Raw genomic sequence first — 21,840 nt, forward strand, 5'->3', positions numbered from 1 at the left:
AACGAAAGAGCTTACATATTCGGGACACCCGCTCTAAATTTCCCCGGCGAGCAGAGCAGGCCGCCCCTTCTGTCGTCGATTATTCGAAATTACGAATTCTGATCGGACGGTCTCCGCCGTATCTGGAAAGTTAATGTCTTCACAGTTACATTTCGTCGCGTGGCAGCAAAAAAGGTCGAAGAAGTCAAGTTGACCTGCCACCGAGAAACGGTACGAGAGTAAACGTTGGGTTCCAATCCATTTTTGCCGAAAACAGTGGCGGTCCTGATGTCGGACAAGGACCCCTTATGTTCGCTCGCTCGTTCGACTCTCGCGTGTTTCACCGTGATCCAAGCGAATTCGCATATTATCGTGTAATCATCCGACGTGGTGAAAAATTACGCGGGGCGCGCTCCGAGACGCACGCTCGAACGAACGGTTTCGCAAATAACCGATAATTTAAAGCAAACGATCACCGACTCTATCGCGTTGTTCGCGCGTAATATTTCTTCTCGTTTAGTCAACAGCCAGCGTCCTTTTTCTTACCTTTTTTCTTTTGCGTAGTTCGTACACGCTGGAAAGAACGCGTCGTATCGCTGCACGAAATATTATATCAAACGGGAAAGTTTTACGTAGTCGGCAGCGTACACCGGGATCCTGTATTCGTTTGAACGTGAATCATTGCATAGGCACAAAAAACGTGGAGTTAATCAACTATGCGGACGATAAGAATAAACCGTATAAAAGGCCGAGTGTCTTTTCTCGCCGAATAATTATAGCACACGGGCGTGGTGGATGAAAGAAGCGTAAAAATTTCAGCGGGCTACAAAAGATTGTGGAAAAGCGCAAGACGAACGGGATGAGAGTAGGGAAAAACGAAGGAAAAAAAAAGAACCAAGGAAAAAGATAAAAGAACGAAGGGGTGTTCGGGCAACGACAATGAAAGTGAGAAAGGAACGGGGTTGGTCGGCTCTTTTTTCGCAGGCCCTAATGGGAACCACGTTCCTGTCAGCCGGATTAACATCAACCGTGGGCACCTGTAACGTTTGCAACGTTAGCCCGCGGTAGATGTTTATCTCCGAGTAAACGAAGTTTGTCGAAGGGCCGGAGATTCGGAGGAGTTAAACAAACCTGGGTATATAGAATTAACTCGGTGGCAAAGAATAATTTCCAAGGGGCAGAACATTTCCGGAAGAAACAGGCAGAAGCGAGTATACGAAGTAAAAGTTGGGTGATTAAATTTTCATTGTATTCGTTTAAGCTGTCGCGATGAAGGCATCTAAAATGAAGTTGATGACGAACAATTAAAGCACTTCTGCGTTTCACGATGCAACGCGGTGGAATGTAATACACCGTTGCATATTTCATTCTCGCGGGAATACGCGACGGCGTTTCTTTAGGAAAGACATTTTTAAAATATGTTTCGTCGAGCAAAGGGCAGGAAGATGGAGGTGCTGGTGCTAGGGGCAGAAGTAAAAAAAAAGGAAAAGGAAGAGGAAGAAACGAAAGTACTTCTTTTACGAGGAAATATGTAGCATTTCGGTCTACCGGGAATAAGGTTAACGTCGTAAAGGACACACAATTTGTCCGCGACAAAAAAGAAAGTCGGGGCTTACGGGAGAAAAACCGGCAACGGAGAAACGCTCAAAATGCTGAACTCGAAGTAATGTTTGTCATAATTAAGCCGGGGACTAAATAAACCACCCGACCGAGCGGCGGAATGATCAGTCTACGCTGGCGAGGTCTCTTCGCGTTTGTTTTTGAGAAAAAACAGTCGGTGCAATCCAACTTGCACGGATAATGCACAATGAAGAGAGTCGACGCGAGAGCAGTAGCGGAGAAAGAATCGAAAGAAAAAGAAAAGAAGAAATATCGGAGAGAAGAGAGCGGCGAATAGGAGGAAAGAAAAGAAGAATCGAATAAGAGACTGAGCGTAATTGAAGATAGAAAGAATAGAGAACAGAGTCTGACTTTTATTAGAACGAAATTAATTCGAAATCCTCTCGTTGGGCCGAAAGACCGGCCATTAATCACGATCGACCTTAAACGTATGTACCCTCGAATTCTAGCCGATGAAGATCAATTAATTTCGCTGGCGAGGTATCTCTAATACCGTGGGCCGATCCGGTTTTCCCAATTGAATAAGATTAACGCGGCAAGAAGCTGAAGATCGGTATGGGCGGAGGAGCGAGAACCCGGAACAACGCGAGCCGAGCTACCGGAGAAAAATGCAATAATCCTAAGCGACCCGAAAACGACAGAGAGAGAGATAACAACGGCGAAACTAATGGTAATCACAGGGAGTCGAAGAGAAACGGAAGAAAAGAAGAAGCGACAGCTCGACTGTGGGCGAAAAATAGGTCGAAAGAATTCTAAGGAGGATTCATTGCGCTTTTCATGGACGCCGTCTACCAGTTAATCTTCACCGGCGACAAAAAAAGAAATAGACGCGGCAAGCCGCGCGATATTTTCGATGAAATAAAATTCCATCGAATAAGAGGCAGGCAGGCCGGTCGCAATCCCACGGACCGTTTTCTCCAGTTTCTCCTTACTAAAGATGATACAAAGCGTGGAGAACTCGTTGAGGATAAAACGACGCTAAGAAACTATGAACTTCCGCGGGAGGCTGATGCCACGTTAAAAAGGAACGAGAGGAAGCTATATGGAAACGGAGGTGGTATTAAAAGCGTCAGGGAACAGTAATCAGCCGGCTAAATTAAGAATCGTAAACACCGAAAGAGACCAGGCAAGCCAAAGCGAAAGCTGATTAAAAGACTGTCGTAGAGGACGGAGCAAGCCGAGTCGCTTCCAATCGGTCAGAATTTGTTTAAACTCGAAGCCGCTAACTAACGAAACCGCTCCTGGTCAATCGAACCGCAAATTTACAAATCTCCCCGAGACTTCGTAAAAGAAAGCCAACAAAAACTTTTCGGAGCCTGTTACTTTCAAGTTAGGTAATACTGATCGGTCGAGTCGAGACAAGAATACGAAGGTTAACATTGTAAGAAGCGTAAAATTTGTGCAGAGGATGCACGAAAGGCGTCGTAGAGGTTGGAAAGAGGAAGAAGCGTGGAAGATGACGAAGCAACGGGACAGCGGCAGAAGCAGCAAAAGCAGCAGTAGCAGGAGCCACGTTGATCAGTGGTAGTAGTACGGTGAGCAGCAGTAGCACTGTCGGTAGCAGTGGTGACGACGACACAACGAGAACAGCGAGGAGGAGGACGACGTCGACGACGACGACGACGACGACGACGACGAGGACGACGACGACGACGGCAACGACGGTAGTGGTAGTAGTAGCGGTAGTAGTAGTAATCAGAGAAGAAGATCGAGAAGGAGAATGGAGTAAGAAGAGACGAGGATGGGACGAGAGTAGGAGGCCTGGAGGAAGGAGGAGGCTGACTGATCGGCAGAGTAGAGGAGAAAGAGCACGCCTGCGCGGAATCCCCGGGCGGGCGCGGGCAGTGCCACTGGAGGCCCGGCGGTTTCAGAGCTTCGCCCGGGACGACGAACCGCAGACGACCCGTACGCAAAACTCGGTCGTAGTTAGCCGTGTTTGAAGGATCGGTCGGAAAAGGGGCCATATCACGCGACGACGTATAAGCCCCCGTAGTGACAGCCTCGCGTATACGACGTCGCGTTTCGGTTGTCCGCCGTCGAGAGGAAACGTGCTACAACCTTTGAACACACACGTTGAGGAAAACGTACCACGTCGCCTCGAGCAAACACGACACGGTGTATAAGAGGTACATCGTTCAGGATTGGCGTGTCTAATCGACGACTAATTGGGAGATAATATGTGATCAGTGCGACACCGATACCACGGTGGTGTATCCGTATAAGAGGCATTGTGCGTGACAAACGAAAGAGAAAAAAAAAAACGTCGAAGGTGATAAAGAATCGTACTATGCACGAGGTCTGGTAGCATCGAGTCAAGGAGGATGAACAGAGTGATGACGGAGGGTTAGGAGTGAGAGGGTGCACCGATCTTTGGTGTGCTGGTTGTTTTGAGATGTCAGTGGACCCGTCGAAGGCAACTGCGTCGTCGTTCTCGTCGTCGTCGTCGTCGTCGTCACTGTCTTCGTCATCATGAGGAGATCCTCTTACGTGAATTACTACGTCCTGTGCCTCGTGTGCTGGATTCTCCTAGGCATCACCGGTAAGATCAATTTCACCCGCGTGACATATGTTCGTTCGCTCTTGAAAGAGGGTTCGAGCTCTCGCGGATCGTGCATCGATCTTTGAGATTCCCGCGGGAAAGTGTACACGCGTTGACATCTGGTAGTCGCGTCATAGGATGGCTGGCAAATCACCTAACCAGGTGGTTTCTGGTAATCGTGAATATCGCGTATCCTAGGTTCGGATCACTGTTGGACTAGCAACACGCGCGTCTTTTCAGGGTGATAAGGGGGGGGCCGCGTGACGTGAGAACGACGAGGGGGGAGGAAAGGGGCCAGGCGGGGCTGTACTGAAGACTTGTACTGCGGATGGATCGATCAGATTTTGGGGTGTAACTGTGCGTACGTGAATTAGCACGCGTGCATACAAACCTGTGTCGCGTAGGTCCGACTCGAACGTGAAGAATTCGGCAGCTGATCGTGTGTATTCGCGATCGATGGACGGCGAGAGGATCGAGATACGCGAGTGGAGGGAAAAAGGAGGACTCATAGGCAGGCGGAGGGAGGGGGCTGCTTCCGGACCCGGTCCAGGGCTGTATCTAGCGCCACCCTTGTTTGTCGCGGCGACAGTATTGTATTTTCCCTATTCTTCCCTTTGTCCCTTGGATCGCTAGATTTTTTTTATTCTTCGCCATCCTTGTCGGGTCACCGTGTCGACTCGATGATTCCGTCATCGTGAACTAGGGGGCGAGGTGATGACAGAAGGGTAGCGTGTTCCCTCATCTTCGCTCTGACGTCGTTCAGGGACGTGTCTATCGATTTCATCTCTCGCGCGGCTGCATCGCGATGATACGGTTAGCTCCTTTTTATATACACTTCTCACTGAAGATTTTCATGGTTTGTCGATCGTACCGACTCTAACATCACAGACGAGTAATGCGAACGAAGATCGTGGCAGTCGATCGCATGATACCGCTCGTATCTATGTTGCTCAGTTTGCACCTGATAGCCTTCCTGACGACAAAATAATAACTCCAAACTTAATTATATCAGTTAAAACGCTATTCTCGTTTACTGCTTCCCGTTTATGGTGTTACGCCGGTATCAAAAGAATATAGTCGATGGTCCGTCTCTTAAACAGGTCATGCCGCGATAACCGTGCAATTACCCACATCTTCGTAGCAGCGAAGCGTCGATCTCGAGGCTTATGTAACTCTTATGAAAATCCCTGTTAGTCGCGCCATAAGCGTGTTAATTACTTCTTCCCTCCTCGCGTTAGTTCTTTTTTTTTTTTTTTTTTTTTTGCTGATTCAATGGATAGTCCATTAATTCACGGATCGCTACCCTCTACATGTTTTATCTTAATGATCTTCCAGGATACCGTTTCCCCTTGATACAGAGACTGCCAGCACCCTCGTCGGTCTTGCAGTAATTTCTCCTTTGTATTAAAGAACTCTTCTCAGGACTCTTGTATCTTGCAGGAGAAAAAAAGAGAAGGGGCCCGATAAAAAGGATTTATCAAGCACGGCCGTATCAGACGGTGCTTTTTTTCTTATCGATCGACGTAGATGCATGTAACGTGGAAACATTTCAGTATGCAAAGTGGGCATCAAGTTGTTGTCGATCGGGTCGTTCATTATCCGCGTCGGTCGCTTTATAAATACGTTCCATTCGTCGCTTTCGACGCGGCTGTTATCGAACGAACCGCGACGGAGTAAGAGAGAAAGCGGGAACCGTTGAAACACACACGAAAGGCTGCCAAACCGCGAACTAAACGACACTCGTAGAACTTGCGAACGGAGCACAAATCGATGCCATTAACGCAACTAACGTACAGTCGGTAATTTTGTTAAACAATTTACCGTATTCTGGCGCACGTCGTTTTCTATCCCCATCTCATACTCTTAATTGGATTCGTCTACACACCCAACCGTACTCGAATCCGCAACACGAAAACAATTTCTATTGTACGTATCGACGGGATACATTATGCACTTTCCACTCGTAACATAATCGTAGCACAGCCACTGATTATACCCCAGGATGATTAACCGACCAACGTTGTTACCTCCGAATGAGAATTTCGGTGTTTCAACCATCGCCACAGGAAATCGCTTTCTCGGATGTCTGCTCGTCTAAACTGTATCGGGGTTAGATCTTACACGATGTTTCGGTTCCATTATTCATGAACTCTGTGTTGCGTTAATACGTTACATTGCTCTTGTTCAAACAGATTTTTATCAAACAACGTGAAATTAAATGTAATTATTAACGTGTTTTGCACCGCGTATCGGTGATTGATTGTTCGTAGTAATCATTAGAAAGTGAGGAAAATATTCTTCGAGATATTGCAAGCAAATATGTTCGATCGAAAATAAAAAAGAATGAAAATGTCGAGCATTCGTTGTTATTTCTCTTCTTATATAATTAAAGATAGTAACTTTGAATTTGAACTCTGAACTTTTTTGAGAAATTTTTTTTTATGAAAACTCGCGATAACAGAATATCATTAACTGAATTGAACCAAATCGGACGATATCGCCGGGAACGTAAATAATTATTCGCTTAATATCGGCGTTTTTAAGCGACAATCGAACGATAACGATTAACTCGGCGTGCAGCGTGGAAAATGTACGATGGAAGTAGTGGAACGTAAATGTTTGATGAACTAGTAAGACAGAAAATCGAGTTAGCCTCACTGGGAGGGCTAGGAAGAACGATCTTCGAGGGAACCGAGAATCCAGATTTATGTCTGAGATTAGTGTCCGATGACGTCGTAAAATTACATCGAACACTTGTACGTGTAGTTCTAATAAAGCGGCGAAAACGCAACCCCGTCGATGCTCGATTTTCCGCATCGACCGCGCTCTATCGTCTCATGGGAAATATCTGTCAGAAATCCTCTTTCTGTTTCCAAGAAATTTATTTCTACTTTCACCCATCTTTCGATATAGGCTCAGGTATTTTTCTTTTTTCTCTCCCTCCTTTTTTTATCTTTTATTATTTTTACGGACCATTTCATTTGATTGCGCAACATCCAACCGAAACCTATCCGCATTTATAATGGTTCACAGTTAATAATAATCTATCGGTGCATCATTCTCTTTGCGCTCAAACGCACGATAAGCGCATTAACATTAATCAGTACGTTGACACGCAGATAAACCATAAACATGTTTTAATTACATATCGGTTTAATTTGTAATTTCGCTCAATCGTAATTACGACGAAACAAGATACACGTATGTATAACTTTGCCGAGAGTTTCGTTTTGACACGCGCGTTTAAATTTCTCACGGATAACCATCGTTCATGTCAAAACAATCTAGATTCGACATTACTCAAGGAAATTTATGGAATATGCAAACCTCTCTGTGTTGGCGTAGTACCGATGAATTCTCAGATCTACCAGGTTATTTGAAATGTAGCAGTATCGTTGGGCCATTTATTTTCTAAAACAACATAATTTATGGATCAAAAACATTTAACAGTTTTGATCGTAGATTCCTGTGTTGTTACAGATTCGATTCTCTATGCGCGATTATTTCTCTTTGTATGAAAAACAAATAGTTATTAATCTTCAGTTTGCAATTCATCTTTCCTTCCTGAATATACCTTTCAAGAATCTCTCTTGTAATCATACACTCTTTTTCGTAATGGGTAAGAGGATGATTACATAGTTCCGCAAATACACGCTTAGTACTGTTGATCATAGATTGCTATGTTATTGTAACTTCAAAGTTTCTCTCATAACATTATATTCGTTTTATTTAAAAACAAATAATTTTTGTCAGTCTCTATCTTGTAAATATTTATTTCAAAAATCTTTCTCTTTTGAGCTGCACTCTTTCTTTTAAAACGTAACAAAAATAGGAATGTAGTTTCATCACCCGATGTATATACAATTCGTGTAAGTACATTTCTGTGGTAACTATATCTCTTTTGTTTAAAGAACAAACGCTTATTAATTTCATTTTGTACTTAACCTTTTCTTTCGGTACGCTTCCCTCAAAAATCTCTCTTATAATTATACTCATCTTCTTTCAAAGAAATACTCACGTACTCTTAGTTACATATTCCTTATAAATGCAGCAGAGATAGAAATATAATTACACCTGCAGACGTGCAATTCGTGTTACGATTCGGTGTAGTGCACAGCTCTATCGCTAACAACTTCAACCCCCTTCTGTTTGCCTTCGTGAATGATTCATTCCCTCTGAAATTTACGAACGGTCATAAGCGACGCGTTGCACCAACCACACAATCAGCCGCTTTGTTCCTCTTTCTCTCCTGCTTTTCTCTCTACCTCCCGTCCCACCTTTGTTCTTTCTCTGTAATCTTGGCGTGAAACATGATTTCCAGGAATGTCGAGAACGATAATCACCGAGCACGTCGAAATAATTCAACTCGCAGCTTAGAACGACTCTGAGAAAAAGAACAGAGACACACGGTAACGCTACGTTCACGTCTACTTATAATCACTTTACGACGAGTCTCAGCTTTGCGGGATTCCAGTTCGAACCGTAACCCTTGCGCTCAATATTTTGCATTCCTGAAGAATTCTTTTGTCCGGAGGACCGAGTGTCCTAGGAGAATGAGCCTCGATTGGTCGTGCGCGTCTCCAGTGTTCGCGATACCGGATCGGTGCGCACTGATTGCCAATCCAATTCGCGCCGTCTGAACGGAAACGCGTTGGCAAATCGATTCATCGAGCGTGCAACGATTGCCCGAGATGCAGTTAAAAAGATATCGGTTCGAAACCGTGAATTAGCGGGATACGATCTGATAGACTCGTTCATGGATCGATCATCGAGTTCGCACGACTTGGACGCTTCTCTGTTACCAAGTTCTCTCTTACTGGTTTTCTATTGGTTAGAAAAGCCATCGTTCACGATGTCGGCGATGGTATTTTTGTCCTCGGAATTCTAGCGACGTTCCTTTAAGCTTCTCATTCTTTCGAGTGGTCAATGGAACTTCATCCTCCGAGTGCCCAGGCGACTTGACTCGCTCGAAGTTATTTCGAATCGTTTTCAAACAACGATGAGCAAAATGAACGTCGTTTAATGCCCTGTATTCTCATCGCGGTTGTGTACGAACCATTGTGGCAGAAACGATAACTTCCGTGTGTTTAAAATCACATTCGAAAATAGGAGCTATTTCGTCGACGACGTAATGCGTCACATCGGTGCATTTCGCCTCGCTGTTAAAAACCGGATGCGCTCTAGACGACGAAACGCTTCCGTAACGGGACGTAAGTAGCGAGCAGCTAAGCATTCGTTGAAACGTAGTCGTATAATATCAGGCCAGAATTGCACCGGCCAATTGCGGATATCACGGACCTTCGATATATGCAACTGGCGAAAGCTCGGGCGCGCGCGCCGACGTGAGCCCGGTTTGACACACTCGACCCGACCGCTCGAACGTTTACCCCGATCAAGCGATGCCAATAATGCAATAATCCGTGCACTCTAAATGTTATGAATACCGGTATTATTGAAAGGGTGTGGATTTATCTGGCCGGATGTTATTTGCCAATGCGGACGTTCGATTTTTGCAGACACTGCTCTGCGCGATGCCGCGTTTTCAATCGATCGAACGTCGCAGGAGTTCCTATAATTCACCGTGTCTCGTTGATCCTATTTTGTCTCTGATCTTACTAAATCCTTTTCTATATAATTCTATCATATAAGTAACATCGATCTGTACGATAATGTAAAATTAGTATTTGTATGATATATAAGTCGTTCGAAAGCCACGCATGTTATAGTCATACATTCAAAAATAGAGGAAAGTGGACGATTAGTTTAGACACTAAATAAATAGTTTAATGTCTGAAACAAATTTCTATGTAAATTCTATTTCATTAATTGTATTTTTACAAAAATACAAATTCGCAGAAATATCTACAATATCTAGCGACATTAGTCTTCCAAACTTACCTTGGAATTTTAATATTAATGTCATCTATCAGCGATAAATTTTGTAAAACTAATTTTAATGCCAATCAACTTTCTTATTTTTAACAGCAAATGGGCTTTATTATTATGCAATTTCTAAAATATCGAAATAACATTATTCAAGTATTCTATATGATTTGGAGAAATCAGTAGATATATAACAGATACTTATATATCCTGTCATAATACATTCACATTTTACTTCGTTCTCGATTAAATATAGAAATGCTTCCTTTATATTTTCATCAACGAAAACGTTCTGTCATTACAAGATATCCAAAATGACGAAGGAATGTTATTCAGTCCTTAGGCGTAATATGCAGAAATTAGTGTAACTGAAATATATCGTCAACTTCCTTATCTACTCCGTTGGCTGTCATAATACATTCTCATTCTACTTCGTTCGGAGCAGCGCCAACGTAAAGAGAAAGTACGAACACGATATCAGTTTCTTTTACCATTCTTTCATTCGGCCGCTTAAAATATGTTGAATAATACAGCAATACGGTTAATGCGTTCTCCTTATACTCCCTTAACACGTTCCCTGCAATGACGTCATTTGCGGCCGACCCGGAACTTTTTGTTTGTAATGCGGCAATGACTGGCACTACTTGCTGGAAGCAAAACTGCATCTGGAGGAATAGTCACTATGCTACTAAGCAACTAAATCGTCCTATTATGTTATTAATTAATCGATAAACTTACAACGTCTTTACTCTTCTACTAGAATAGAATAAATAGGAAAAATAAAAATCGAATAAAAAGAAATATGACACCAAAGGAAAGAACAATAATACCAGTTAGAGCAGCGAAATGTAGGTTCCACGATTTGTCACCGGGGCATCAAAAATACAGCAAGGAAACGTGAAAAGTAATACGTCGATAGCAGCTATTTTCGAGCAGCAGACCGGGAAGAAAAAGTTGTTGATGACCTGAATAACTCAATCAATAGAGCGGTCGTCCAATAAATGAAGGAACCGTATCCGAGTCCCCGCGTCGGCCAATTGTTTTTCTCGTTACGGATGCCATATAAATAACTATGAATTCGTGAGTTACAGCAAGAATGGATACCTCAGTCTCAGGCAATTCATTGTTACCATAAACTCTTTATCACGATGCGTCGACATTCATCGAATATTTCCTCTATTCCTGCATAACATCCTGCAGAGTCGTTTTGGCATTGGCGTTAAAAACGAATAAACCTCTGTTAAGCGTGCGACGAGTTGCCAACGGTATCTTACGAAGCGAGTGCAAGAAAGTTCCATCGAATAGCTGTTTTATCGAGTTCTTCCACTTCGACGTTTCTCGCATGTTCTCGTGTGGACTTTCGAGACTTTCAGTCGACGATAAATCGAAAGGCTCCTTTCAATCCCCGCAGACACACGGGACGCACGGATTTTCTACGCGCTGTGATATCGTTCTAAGCTTTCCACGAACGTTCTCGACGAAGCACCCGTATCTCGAACCTAGTAATTTTTGAATATGCGTTGACTTTCCGAATACATTTCCGGAAGATACGTTCGAAAAAATAAACATAGCCAATACATACGATACCATATCGCAGTGCAACGCATGAACGAGTACGGGTTTCCTTTTATCCTTCGAACGCTAGTCCGGAAGTGGGTCCTCAAGGTCGTTGGAACGAAGCCCACGGTTGCTTTCCCGGGGCAAATGCTGATCCGACTTTGGATACCCAGGATCGGAATCCCCTGGATTAGTATCCATTTCCTCGATGCACGATGGCCTGGTAGAAGCTCTCTGATAGGATTTATTCCGGAAGGTAAAGGGAAAAGGAGCATAGATGCGGCCACAGAGAGAAAACGAGACAGGGTGGCTTCGTACATGGACGTCACGAATGCAAAATACAGTATAGTACCGCGATCCTTTTATTATTCCATCATGGAAACGTTACCCGTACAATGTAAATTCGTCAAGAATAACCAGCTCTCGCGGTCTAGCCGCCGTGTTAATGTATTCTTTTTAAACGTAACAAACGTTCGGATTAGAAGCGAACTTTGACGGAGATTCGTGCAAATGTTTCGAGCTCGTAAAAAGATTATGTGGAAGGAGAAGCTGTTGAGTGTTGCAGTGGCATTCTGTGAATTTAGCAATTTTTGGTCAAAATACGACGAGTATGACACGGAAGATATTTTTAAGTTCGAAACGGTCATTTTAAATTAGCGATCAGAGAGATGGATTTTCTACGTACTTTACGTCAAATAAATGAAGAGCAGAATATAAATACTGAAACTTATATTAAGATACAATAACAGAAATACGTTCTTCGGCTGTTTAATTTATCAAATCCTACAGATGAAAAATGTTATGTTTGATTCTACATTCGTGAAAGATTAAACATTCCGTCTAATAGAACATGGATACAATTTTAACATATCTAAAATACCTGAGTTAAATAAATTGATTTATTAAAATAGAACTTCTTTACTGTTTTATATTTAAGTTTTTGATTAAACCTGTGAAGAATATACATTTAGCCTGTGTACATACGTCTTCGTCTGAAAATCGATGAAATCTTGCAGGGGTGAGCACAAGATCCCATTCGTTAGTGAAGAGGTTCGACGGGATTTACACGGGGCCGTACTTCGATTCAAACACCCCCACGAACATCACGGCTCAACTGGGAAGTCATGCTTACTTGCCGTGCAAAGTGCGACAGCTTGGTAATAAATCGGTAAGTCCTTTGCCCCTAATTATTCTCATTTTCCCCTTTGTGTCTTTCCATACAACAAAACGCTACCAATTAAAACTTGGAACTTCGCGTAACTCTCGTTATATACGAATCTTAAGATCAGACAGAATTTACTGAAAGTTCTACGAACGTTTGCAAACGTTCAAAACAAGTACAAAAAGAAGTAGTTGCGGCAGACAGAACAGGTGAACGATTGCGGATGGTGCGCGGTCGAAATTACGAATCCCTAAATTACGGATTCCTTAATTTCGATTCAACTCCGGCGAGAAACTTTGGGAAAACCGTTATCTCATCCCAGTTCCTTGCAAAAAGCACGACCGGATACCGACGCCGCCTGCTCGCAGATAAAGCGAATTTATTTGCACGCGAATACCCAGTTTTCTGTGAGGTGACGGTGGTGTACCGATAGTATCGTGCCGTTGGTTTCCATGAAGCCGCTGATTCACCATCAAAAAGTTGTACTATCGGTCCTCCGTTTCCGTCGATATTCCACGTCGCTAAACCGTCCGGTTCGCGCTATTACAATAATCGAAATGGCCGCGATAAACCGCCGATCCCGATACACATCCTGACTCTATCTGCGTGGGAATTTATGCGAAACTATAAAAGTCTAATCTGTCTGCGTTCACGGCCGTTAGGGCGGATTATACGAGCCGCGTGAATTTTACGATTCACGAAAGAGAGAGAGAGAGGCGAGGGAGAGAAAGAGAGTAAAATAGAGATTGAAAGGGAATAAAGAAGAAAAGAAGAGAGAGAAATGGCCCCCACATGGAAGTAACCCAGATAACGGTGACAGGGGGCTGGTTCTTTTGGCAGACTGACGAGAGGACAGAGTGGTAAATGTTTTTGTGCGCGGTCTGTATCACTCGTTAGTGAGATTTTACCTTCATTGGTGTGTGCAATAACGAAACTTGTATGTCGAAACAGGCAGGACTAAGTGTCTGCCAACACGCGACCCTTGTATAATCGTCCGATTGCGTACTTAAGGGCCGCGAACCCATAGAGTCGCGACCCCTTTACACCCCCTTACCCTTTTATTCTTTTGATATTTATCGCGCGTAAAATTAAACGTACCTTTACCACTGACTTTCTGTCGGCGACCATTGTACCACGCTACCAAGAAACACGATTGAAAGCGATTACTCTCTACGGACGATTTGCGGAACACGGTCGTGCCGGTGACTTTGCATTTGTTTCCACGTCTTTCGTTCGGTGGAATGTGAGTGGAAATATACGAGACGTACCCGAGCTATAAATCAATCAGGCGGAAGGCGGAATATTTTTGTCCAATATCACATGTTCGATCTTGCCTTACATTTTAACTAATTTAAAAATCCAATTCTTTTACGTTGGTCGTTTAGATAAAACATTTTGTATTGTCTTATATACTTATTCGAAGATTATGTTGTTTCATTTTCACAATTAACTCGCTAACTTCTACAGTGTATACTTGTATACTTGGTAAAATTAAAAATTATTAATAATATTAAAATTGAAATTTAGGTAGATTGATTTTAGTCTTCGTAAGTATAAATGTGATGTAACTTATTTTGACCAGAAATGAGAAGATATATCAAAGAATAGAAGATCTATTTTTACATGAAACTTTATCAGCTTCCGCTAAGACAATCGAAATATAAACAGTTGCTTATCTATAAATTCCTAAAACCTAACTTTTTGAAATTTTACCTCAATACTAAAGCATAGAACAAAAAAGGACATATGTATACTAAACAAATTATGCATACTAAACATTCGTTCATCCATTCGTCTTTTAATCGATCTGTAATTATAAGACACCTCATATATCGCATTGCAATAGAGAATAAAATAGAATAATCGGCCCGTGTTCGTGGAATTGGGTGCGCAACCGAATGGTCGACGAAATTCGAAGAAAGGATTTCGAGATTCATGTCGATGCAATTAAATCCCTTTCGTATCTGGGGATCGGCGAAGTTAAAAGTCCCGTGAAAGTTTCGAAAGAAATTCCAGAAAAGCCGGAAGGCGATCGATGGAACGTAACGCAAAGCTAGAAACGGGATTTACTAATTTATTGCTTTCTTCCTGGAAATTAATGGCACGACAATCGTAATTGAGCCAGAGAAAAAGGTAGAGAGAAATAGAAAAAGATAGAAAGGTCGGTTCTCCTCGGTTTCAACGCACGCCGTTCGCCGAGATAAACGAATTCCGTTCGGTTTGGAATTTCCCAGATAACGATTGCGCTTCAGGAACCCACCAAGAGATTACATTTCGCCGATTACTATCGATGCAGCCGAGTATATACTGCTTGCAAATTTTTCGCGCGTGGTTTGAATTGTAAGCTCTATCCTCGATCTTTGGATCGCGAGACACGAACAAAGAGGCAATTACTCTACTTTGTAGATTACAACCTTTCCCCGATTGTAAGTCGACGTCACATCGAGGAAAAACATCGCGTAACGTGCGGCGAATCGACCTGTTTCTGACTATACTTATCGTGCGGATAGATTGAATGTACTTCTAATACGGTTTTCTTTCGTGTAACTGCCTGGAATCGACGGTAAAAGAAAGGAAGAAACGTCCGCGAAACCGTTCGACGCACGATAAATTAACCCTAGACAAGGGAAAGAAGATTGATCGAGCAAGATCGAGAAGTCGTGCCAGGGGTTCTTTTTCCATCTCGGCCGGTTCGCGTATTCCGCGCTTTTTTCGCAGCCTGGTTTCTCTGTCCTGTATTCAGTCCAGGGAGGAGCTCACGAATTTTCAGCCAGACACGGTTGAATTTCACTTCGTCACTGGAAACGTGTCTGTTGCTTTATTTCGCTTTTTGTTCGCCACGACGTGGAAGAAACGGCCGCGCTCCGGACCAAAAATCTAACAATAGAGCCACGCTACGTATTGGAGAAGGGATTAATAATTCTCGCAATGCGTCCATGCCGAGCAAAAAGCATCGAATTGGAGCGGATTTTTCCTCTGCTCGGATTGATGAGGGGGATCATATACGACTACTATTTCCTGCTTTTCAATTTTCTTTCGATCGCTAATGAATATTAATTGCTTCGTTTCGCTAAAATATTGTTAGTTTGATAAATAAAAATGGGACGAAGTGTTTGTGTTGTTTGTTAATTTCCGAGCTTACTGTAAGTACATGTTTATGATGCAAAGTACGGCCGAACCTAATATGCAAAGACAATAAAAGAAGTTAGAGTATTTTATGTAAGTTCGTTTTTCGATTACAGTTACTTTCTTGTTTTACAGAGTGTCTACTTTTAAACGAGAGAAATCGTAAAAAGTGTAATAAAAAGTTTTAAAGTGTAATGCTGTGTAACATGAAGGATTGTCAAGTTTCGAAACATATAAATTGCGAAGGTATAAAACCTTCGTAAGAACTTTATTCGTGTTAAAGTAGTCAAACAAATGTATACTCGATATCAATGAATATCGAATAACTTGTAGAAAGTTAAATTTTTGAATATTTATGTTAGCTGTAATTTATATAGAAAGAACTAAAAGTTAAAGAGAAAGAACGATATTATGTAAAGACGAAGTTAAATAAGATATGCAGATAGAATTTCTTATATTCTTTTGGCATGTTAAAACACAATAGGAGCGTTGCTATACGCTTTACACGTTTAGATTAAAAAAAAAAAAAAAAAAACAAAATAGAAGCACATACTATCTCGGTTCAAATATAAGAATATAGAATATTCTGAAGTAGGTGACCAAACTTTCAAACCATGTTCTAGTCACTTTAAAGATGAAAAAAGACCATAGAAACATGACTCGGAAAACTCTTCCTGTCCGAGTTCTAAACAAGTTTTAAACACTCTTCGTCTGTGTCAAAGTTTCGTAAGAACACTTCGCAAGTTTATCACCTTGTGTGTTGATATGTTACAGCGTTGAAAAATAATCTGTATGTTGTCACACGAAATAATTCAGATCATATTATCTTCCCCTGCACCGTAAATATCTTCCAAGAAAAATGTATTTCTTCTAAAGAATGCTTCATATTTATACAAACCTATTGTTAGCTTTAAAATAAGTAGGACACGCTTCTAAAGTTCGGTCACGTATTTCGGACGGAAAATTTTGGATTTATAGCACATACCTATATCTACATGACACATCAAATCTTTAATATTAACATATATAATCCTCAATATTAAATCCTTAATATTATTTATATAACATTAACATTGCATAGTCTAGCTGGACACAGTTGAATTAGGGTTAATTAAAGTTGGTCTGAAATAGAGTTAATAATAATTATATTGAAATATTAATACTGTGAGCTTCAGAATTTATAGCAAACCATTGTATCATAATATTAATGAGACGATAACAGACGAGTATAATATATGCACGATATTATTAAAATTAATCTGTTTGTTCCCCAAATATGAAAGGTGTCGTGGATCAGAAGAAGGGACTCGCATATCCTCTCGGTAGATAGAACAATGTTTATCCCGGACGAAAGGTTCCAGGCGCTTTTCGTAGACGCGTCGGACACCTGGACCCTGCAGGTTAAGTACGTGCAGGCACGTGACGAAGGCGAGTACGAGTGCCAAATCTCGACCGATCCGAAGAAGAGTCACATCATCAAGCTCAACATCGTCGGTGAGATCGCGTGAACATTCTTTGATAACAATAACAATATTTTTCAATATTAACGTGGATAATTAGTAAGATACGATCGAAAGTGTAAATAATATAATATCCTTTTTTTTTCAATGACATATCGATATTTCCGGTACATTTAGAAATTAACCATTGACCATCGTCGTTCAATTCTACGCCAGTGTTATTTTTATGTTGTCAGAGAAGAGCTCTGTCATCGATCGACGGAACACTTCGCGAACCATGTTCCATCGACGTGATAAAAAATTATACGAGCGTAAAATACAGACATTCTCTCTTTCACGTAACTCGTACGTGCGAGGCGCTAAAATGTTCGCTCGAATAATCGCTCGGTGTATTTAGTAATTAATTTTCTTTGTCGTTCGATCACCTTCTTGCGTTACATTTAACACGTTCGATGCCACATGGGCCACGGATGACCCACGGCAATCACCACTTCTCAACTTGCATTAACTCCGTAGAGAAATATTCTTTAATATATTGTTTAAGTAGAAGAGATTTAAATAAAAGATTAAAGTATCGTGAGTACAAAATACACTTGCCATTTTTCTTTGATTAACATGTTCCGTGTCTCACGATATGTAGTTGGTTATCGTTAATAATACGATAATCAGCAGAAATAAAGCTTTCCATCGCGAAAGCAAACATATTCTTTATTATTATGTTGAAATTATCAAAGAAAAGATTATTCATAACAATGTTTTAGCAAAACTGTTATGCTCTCTCTATGTACGATATCATATTAAATATTTATTACAACGTATAATTTTTTCACGTAATTTTATTTAAATATTTGCTAAGGTACAGAACATGTTTTAGTACAACATTCTTGAATTGGTTTCGTTTTTTGTTTAGACATGCCATAATTTAGCACGAGAGAGTGTTGTCAAATATAATGAGTAATCCGAATGTCGTATCTAAAATGGCATTATATAAGGGAGTTATTAATATTTATTCCCTATAGCAATTTTTATATCTGTTAACAGAAATGCAAAAGATCTGAAGGATGAAAAAATAATTATTTCGAATTCCATGTTTTCATTCATTAAATCGTAAGGAGAAGATAAATATTGACTACCGATTTTCCAGTGCCAAAGATCGAAATCATAGGCGATCGCGACATGTACGTGAAGACCGGAAGCACAGTTGCCATACGGTGCGTGATCAAGCAGTCCCTTGAGGGTCCTTTCTACGTTTTCTGGTACCACGAGGGTGATCGCGTTCTGGATTACCAATTAAACAAAATCGACATCCAGACGAAGAGAATCGATCACGACACGGTCAGCAGTCTCGTGATCCATAAAGCGAGGCGGGAAGACTCGGGCAATTACACCTGCAGTCCGAGTAGTTTGGACAGCGCGAGCGTGCAGCTTCACGTGTTAAATGGTAAGCATTTTCGCGTTTCAGTAACTTAAATTACTTTCGTGATCGTTCTACGTTGCAGTGACACGAAACGAAAAAGCATCCTTTCCTTTTTAATAGATCATTCCTGGTAAACGTGGAACTTTACCAGAGAAGGTTTGTAGGGAGATTTTTTACGTTCTAACGATATTACTGTGCTAAAATCAATCTGATTTAAAGATTTACTTTGAAACTTAATACTCTCTATTTGAAAAAGTTCTATAACGAAATATAATGGTAAATACAAATTGCATTTGTTAAAGAGACTAACTCGGCAAAATTAGTTCGCTAATAATTTAACACAGTTTCTATTTAATCCTTCGTCAACTTCTTAAATGTAATCGCGAGTACAAACGGAACGGACATAAAATACAATCTTTAGACAACGCGAAATTAGAAACGGTTCATTAATCTTTATCTGGCCTCTACTACGAATGTCTTTAAAATTAATTAATTTTTGTAAGTATAATGAAATATAAAAGTATTTCGTAGAAGCATAAGTAAAAATGGAAACGTCAAAAAGAGAAATTCTACTAAACTTACTATGCTATTTCAAACTCTCAACTTTATTAAAAGTTTCAAACACTCTTCGAAGTCTCATATTTTGCAAATTTCAAGAAAGAAGGTCAACTTTCTAACTGCAAACGAGCATATCGATCTGCCTATCTAGGAAGTTTTCCAAATTCTTTATGATTGCACGTCTGCGAAAAAAGACGATCGCATTAAAGGAAAGAAAATTGTTAAATACGTCATATTTCCGTCGTGATAAAAGTAGCTATATAAAAATCGATTCTCTGATATAGGCGAGCATCCTGCCGCGATTCAAAGAGGGATCAGCTCGGCACCGGGTGGCTGTCCGACGCTATGGTGGCTGGCGGGCGTCGTGACGCTGTATTCGAGTCACGGCAGTCGCCTATTCGTCCTCGCCCTTTTGATCCTCATGGTCCTTTATTCGAAGAATCCATCTTACTTCGCGCCGGAACGATAATCAGAAACGATATGAGAGGACTATGTCGAAAAATGATCGATTATCTCCTGCTACGAGACCTGGAAGGCGCCTCGAGGAACGTTCCAGCTACAAGAGACGAGAGAAAGTGTACGTGCGAGGCTTCTTCGGAAAGACTTCGTGACCCGATGAACGATGGAAGGAGAGAAGTTGATCGAAAGACGCGAGCAACCGCGAGAAGAGAACCACGACGAGAAAATAACACGAACAACTCGACGTAATAACCTACGTCATTTTGGCAAGCTGCTGTATCGTTTTACTTTGGAAGAGACATGGAAGCCAAAGGAGATCTTGAAATTCTCAGTCAGCTAGTAAAATAATCGATTTTTATTGTCGTTCACGCATAACTGACAGGTTTCCTTTCTCTAAACGATTAAGCAACAAATGATCGTACAGCGAAAACTACTGTGTTTCGAGGGAGAAATCTTCACAACGAAGGATCGAGTCCGCTTTCCGAACGACTCGATCGTGATCACGGTCGTGCGCGATCGAGACATCCGTGAACGTGACAATCGTCGATCGCGGGTGTCCCAACGACGATTTTACTCTGTGTACGAGGGAAGCTCGAAGGTGTAAGAGCGAGAAGGAACGCGTTTAGCATGTCGAGATAGTATGATCCGGCCGTTAGCAATTAGAGATTAATTAATCTCGGGGGAGTACCCGTGAATTCGGCGCGAGTTCTTCACGCGGTCGAAAAGTGGTTACTTGGTCGCGGTAGGAAAACGAACGACACGAAGCTTGCGAATTACCCTTCCTCTCCTTCAAAAGCGGGACGAGAAGACGAATTTTTTATAGGAATTATATATAAATACACGATCTTCCAAGTATTTCAAACACGCGCGATATAGAAACCTTTTATACCCTCAAGTTTTACGCAACTCTATCGTTCTAAACAATCATTCTAACTAATCGCTAAACATCATACGTGATCATTGTACATATTTGCCTAAACGAAATGCCATCGTGAGAATGGATCGTGTAAAACCCCCCTGTAGCTGAAAACAAACGACGACTAAGACGTAAGTTTGAGAGACGAGTTTCACCCTTCTTATTCATTATCCGTCATTGTCAGAGGTGTTTCGCGATCTTCGTGTCATTCTCGCGGGAAGCCAAACAGTAACGAAGTCTTCGTGATCGATCGCGAGATTCTGTCGGGAGGGTTTCGTAGTTTCTTTCACATCGAGATTAACTCGACGACGAACGAGTGTGACTTTGCCAGAAAGAAAAGGGAAATGAGGTTGGATATAGATCGACGGGATGGGGTTGGGAGGGTTAAAAGGGGGGCGGTAACAAAAAAGTAAAATACGCGCAAGGTAATCGTAGAATCCCGACAGACAACTTCGTCCGCGCCGCTCGATAGAATTGAAACTTGTTCGATGAAATTTTTAAAAGCGATGTGATTAATTATATTCGACTAGAGAGACGATTAGCGAAATGTGTCTATACTCGACCGTGTACCGCATGCACTCGGGATCGTCTCGAGAGAAAGAGATGCATCTCGACGATCGTCTTCGATAGACGGTCCGTCGAAATCGTCCGACAGCATGAGGTACAAATAATTTCCTCGTTTTTCCTAATCCTTTTTCTAAGCTACGAGGATGTTTCACGGCCATTCTATACATCGAACAAGAAGCGTAATTAATAAAAATATGGAAGCTTCTCTATGTAACTCGATACGCAATAGAGTAACGTTACGATTGCCAATTATCAGTCGAGATTAAATGAGATTTGCAGAAGCTGAAAAATGATAAAGAATTGCAGTATTAGAATTTTTGGAATGTAATTACGCTTGTTTGTTTATGTCTCAAGTCGATGTACTGAAAAGTTTCTTCCAAAGATCAAACGAATAGGAATTGTTTAATTTTAAAAACTGCTTGTGATTCTATATCGTAACTTTATATGTATTTTACTTAAAGACGTAAAGTTAAGATCATTTTCACTAATTGAGAAGAAGCCATTTATATCATACAACGAGATCGACTCTTCTTTCTCATAGTTCCTGAATATTTTTACACGAACCTAAAATCGTTTGATGTTCGATGACTGAAAAGG

The 21,840-nt window shown here is 41.5% G+C and overlaps 1 protein-coding gene across 1 annotated transcript; it reads left to right on the forward strand.

The window, feature by feature from the left end:
• The first annotated feature begins 3,398 nt into the window (after positions 1–3,398).
• LOC132907957 (neurotrimin-like) lies at positions 3,399–20,794 on the forward strand. Its single transcript, XM_060961414.1, has 5 exons — positions 3,399–4,138; positions 12,595–12,746; positions 17,150–17,360; positions 18,471–18,767; positions 19,586–20,794. The coding sequence occupies exons 1-5, from the start codon at positions 4,069–4,071 to the stop codon at positions 19,768–19,770; spliced, it is 915 nt and encodes a 304-aa protein (XP_060817397.1). The 5' UTR covers positions 3,399–4,068; the 3' UTR covers positions 19,771–20,794.
• The last annotated feature ends 1,046 nt before the right edge of the window (positions 20,795–21,840 follow it).

Source organism: Bombus pascuorum, chromosome 1 (genome assembly GCF_905332965.1).
Source record: "Bombus pascuorum chromosome 1, iyBomPasc1.1, whole genome shotgun sequence".
In the NCBI taxonomy this organism is placed as follows: domain Eukaryota; kingdom Metazoa; phylum Arthropoda; class Insecta; order Hymenoptera; family Apidae; genus Bombus; species Bombus pascuorum.

Bases quoted from the DNA above. Each gene is read 5' to 3' on its own strand.
- LOC132907957 (XM_060961414.1), top strand. From the start codon at position 4,069: ATGAGGAGATCCTCTTACGTGAATTACTACGTCCTGTGCCTCGTGTGC. The intron at 12,747-17,149 runs GTAAGTCCTTTG...CAAATATGAAAG, and splicing joins GACAGCTTGGTAATAAATCG to GTGTCGTGGATCAGAAGAAG. The intron at 17,361-18,470 runs GTGAGATCGCGT...CCGATTTTCCAG, and splicing joins CATCAAGCTCAACATCGTCG to TGCCAAAGATCGAAATCATA.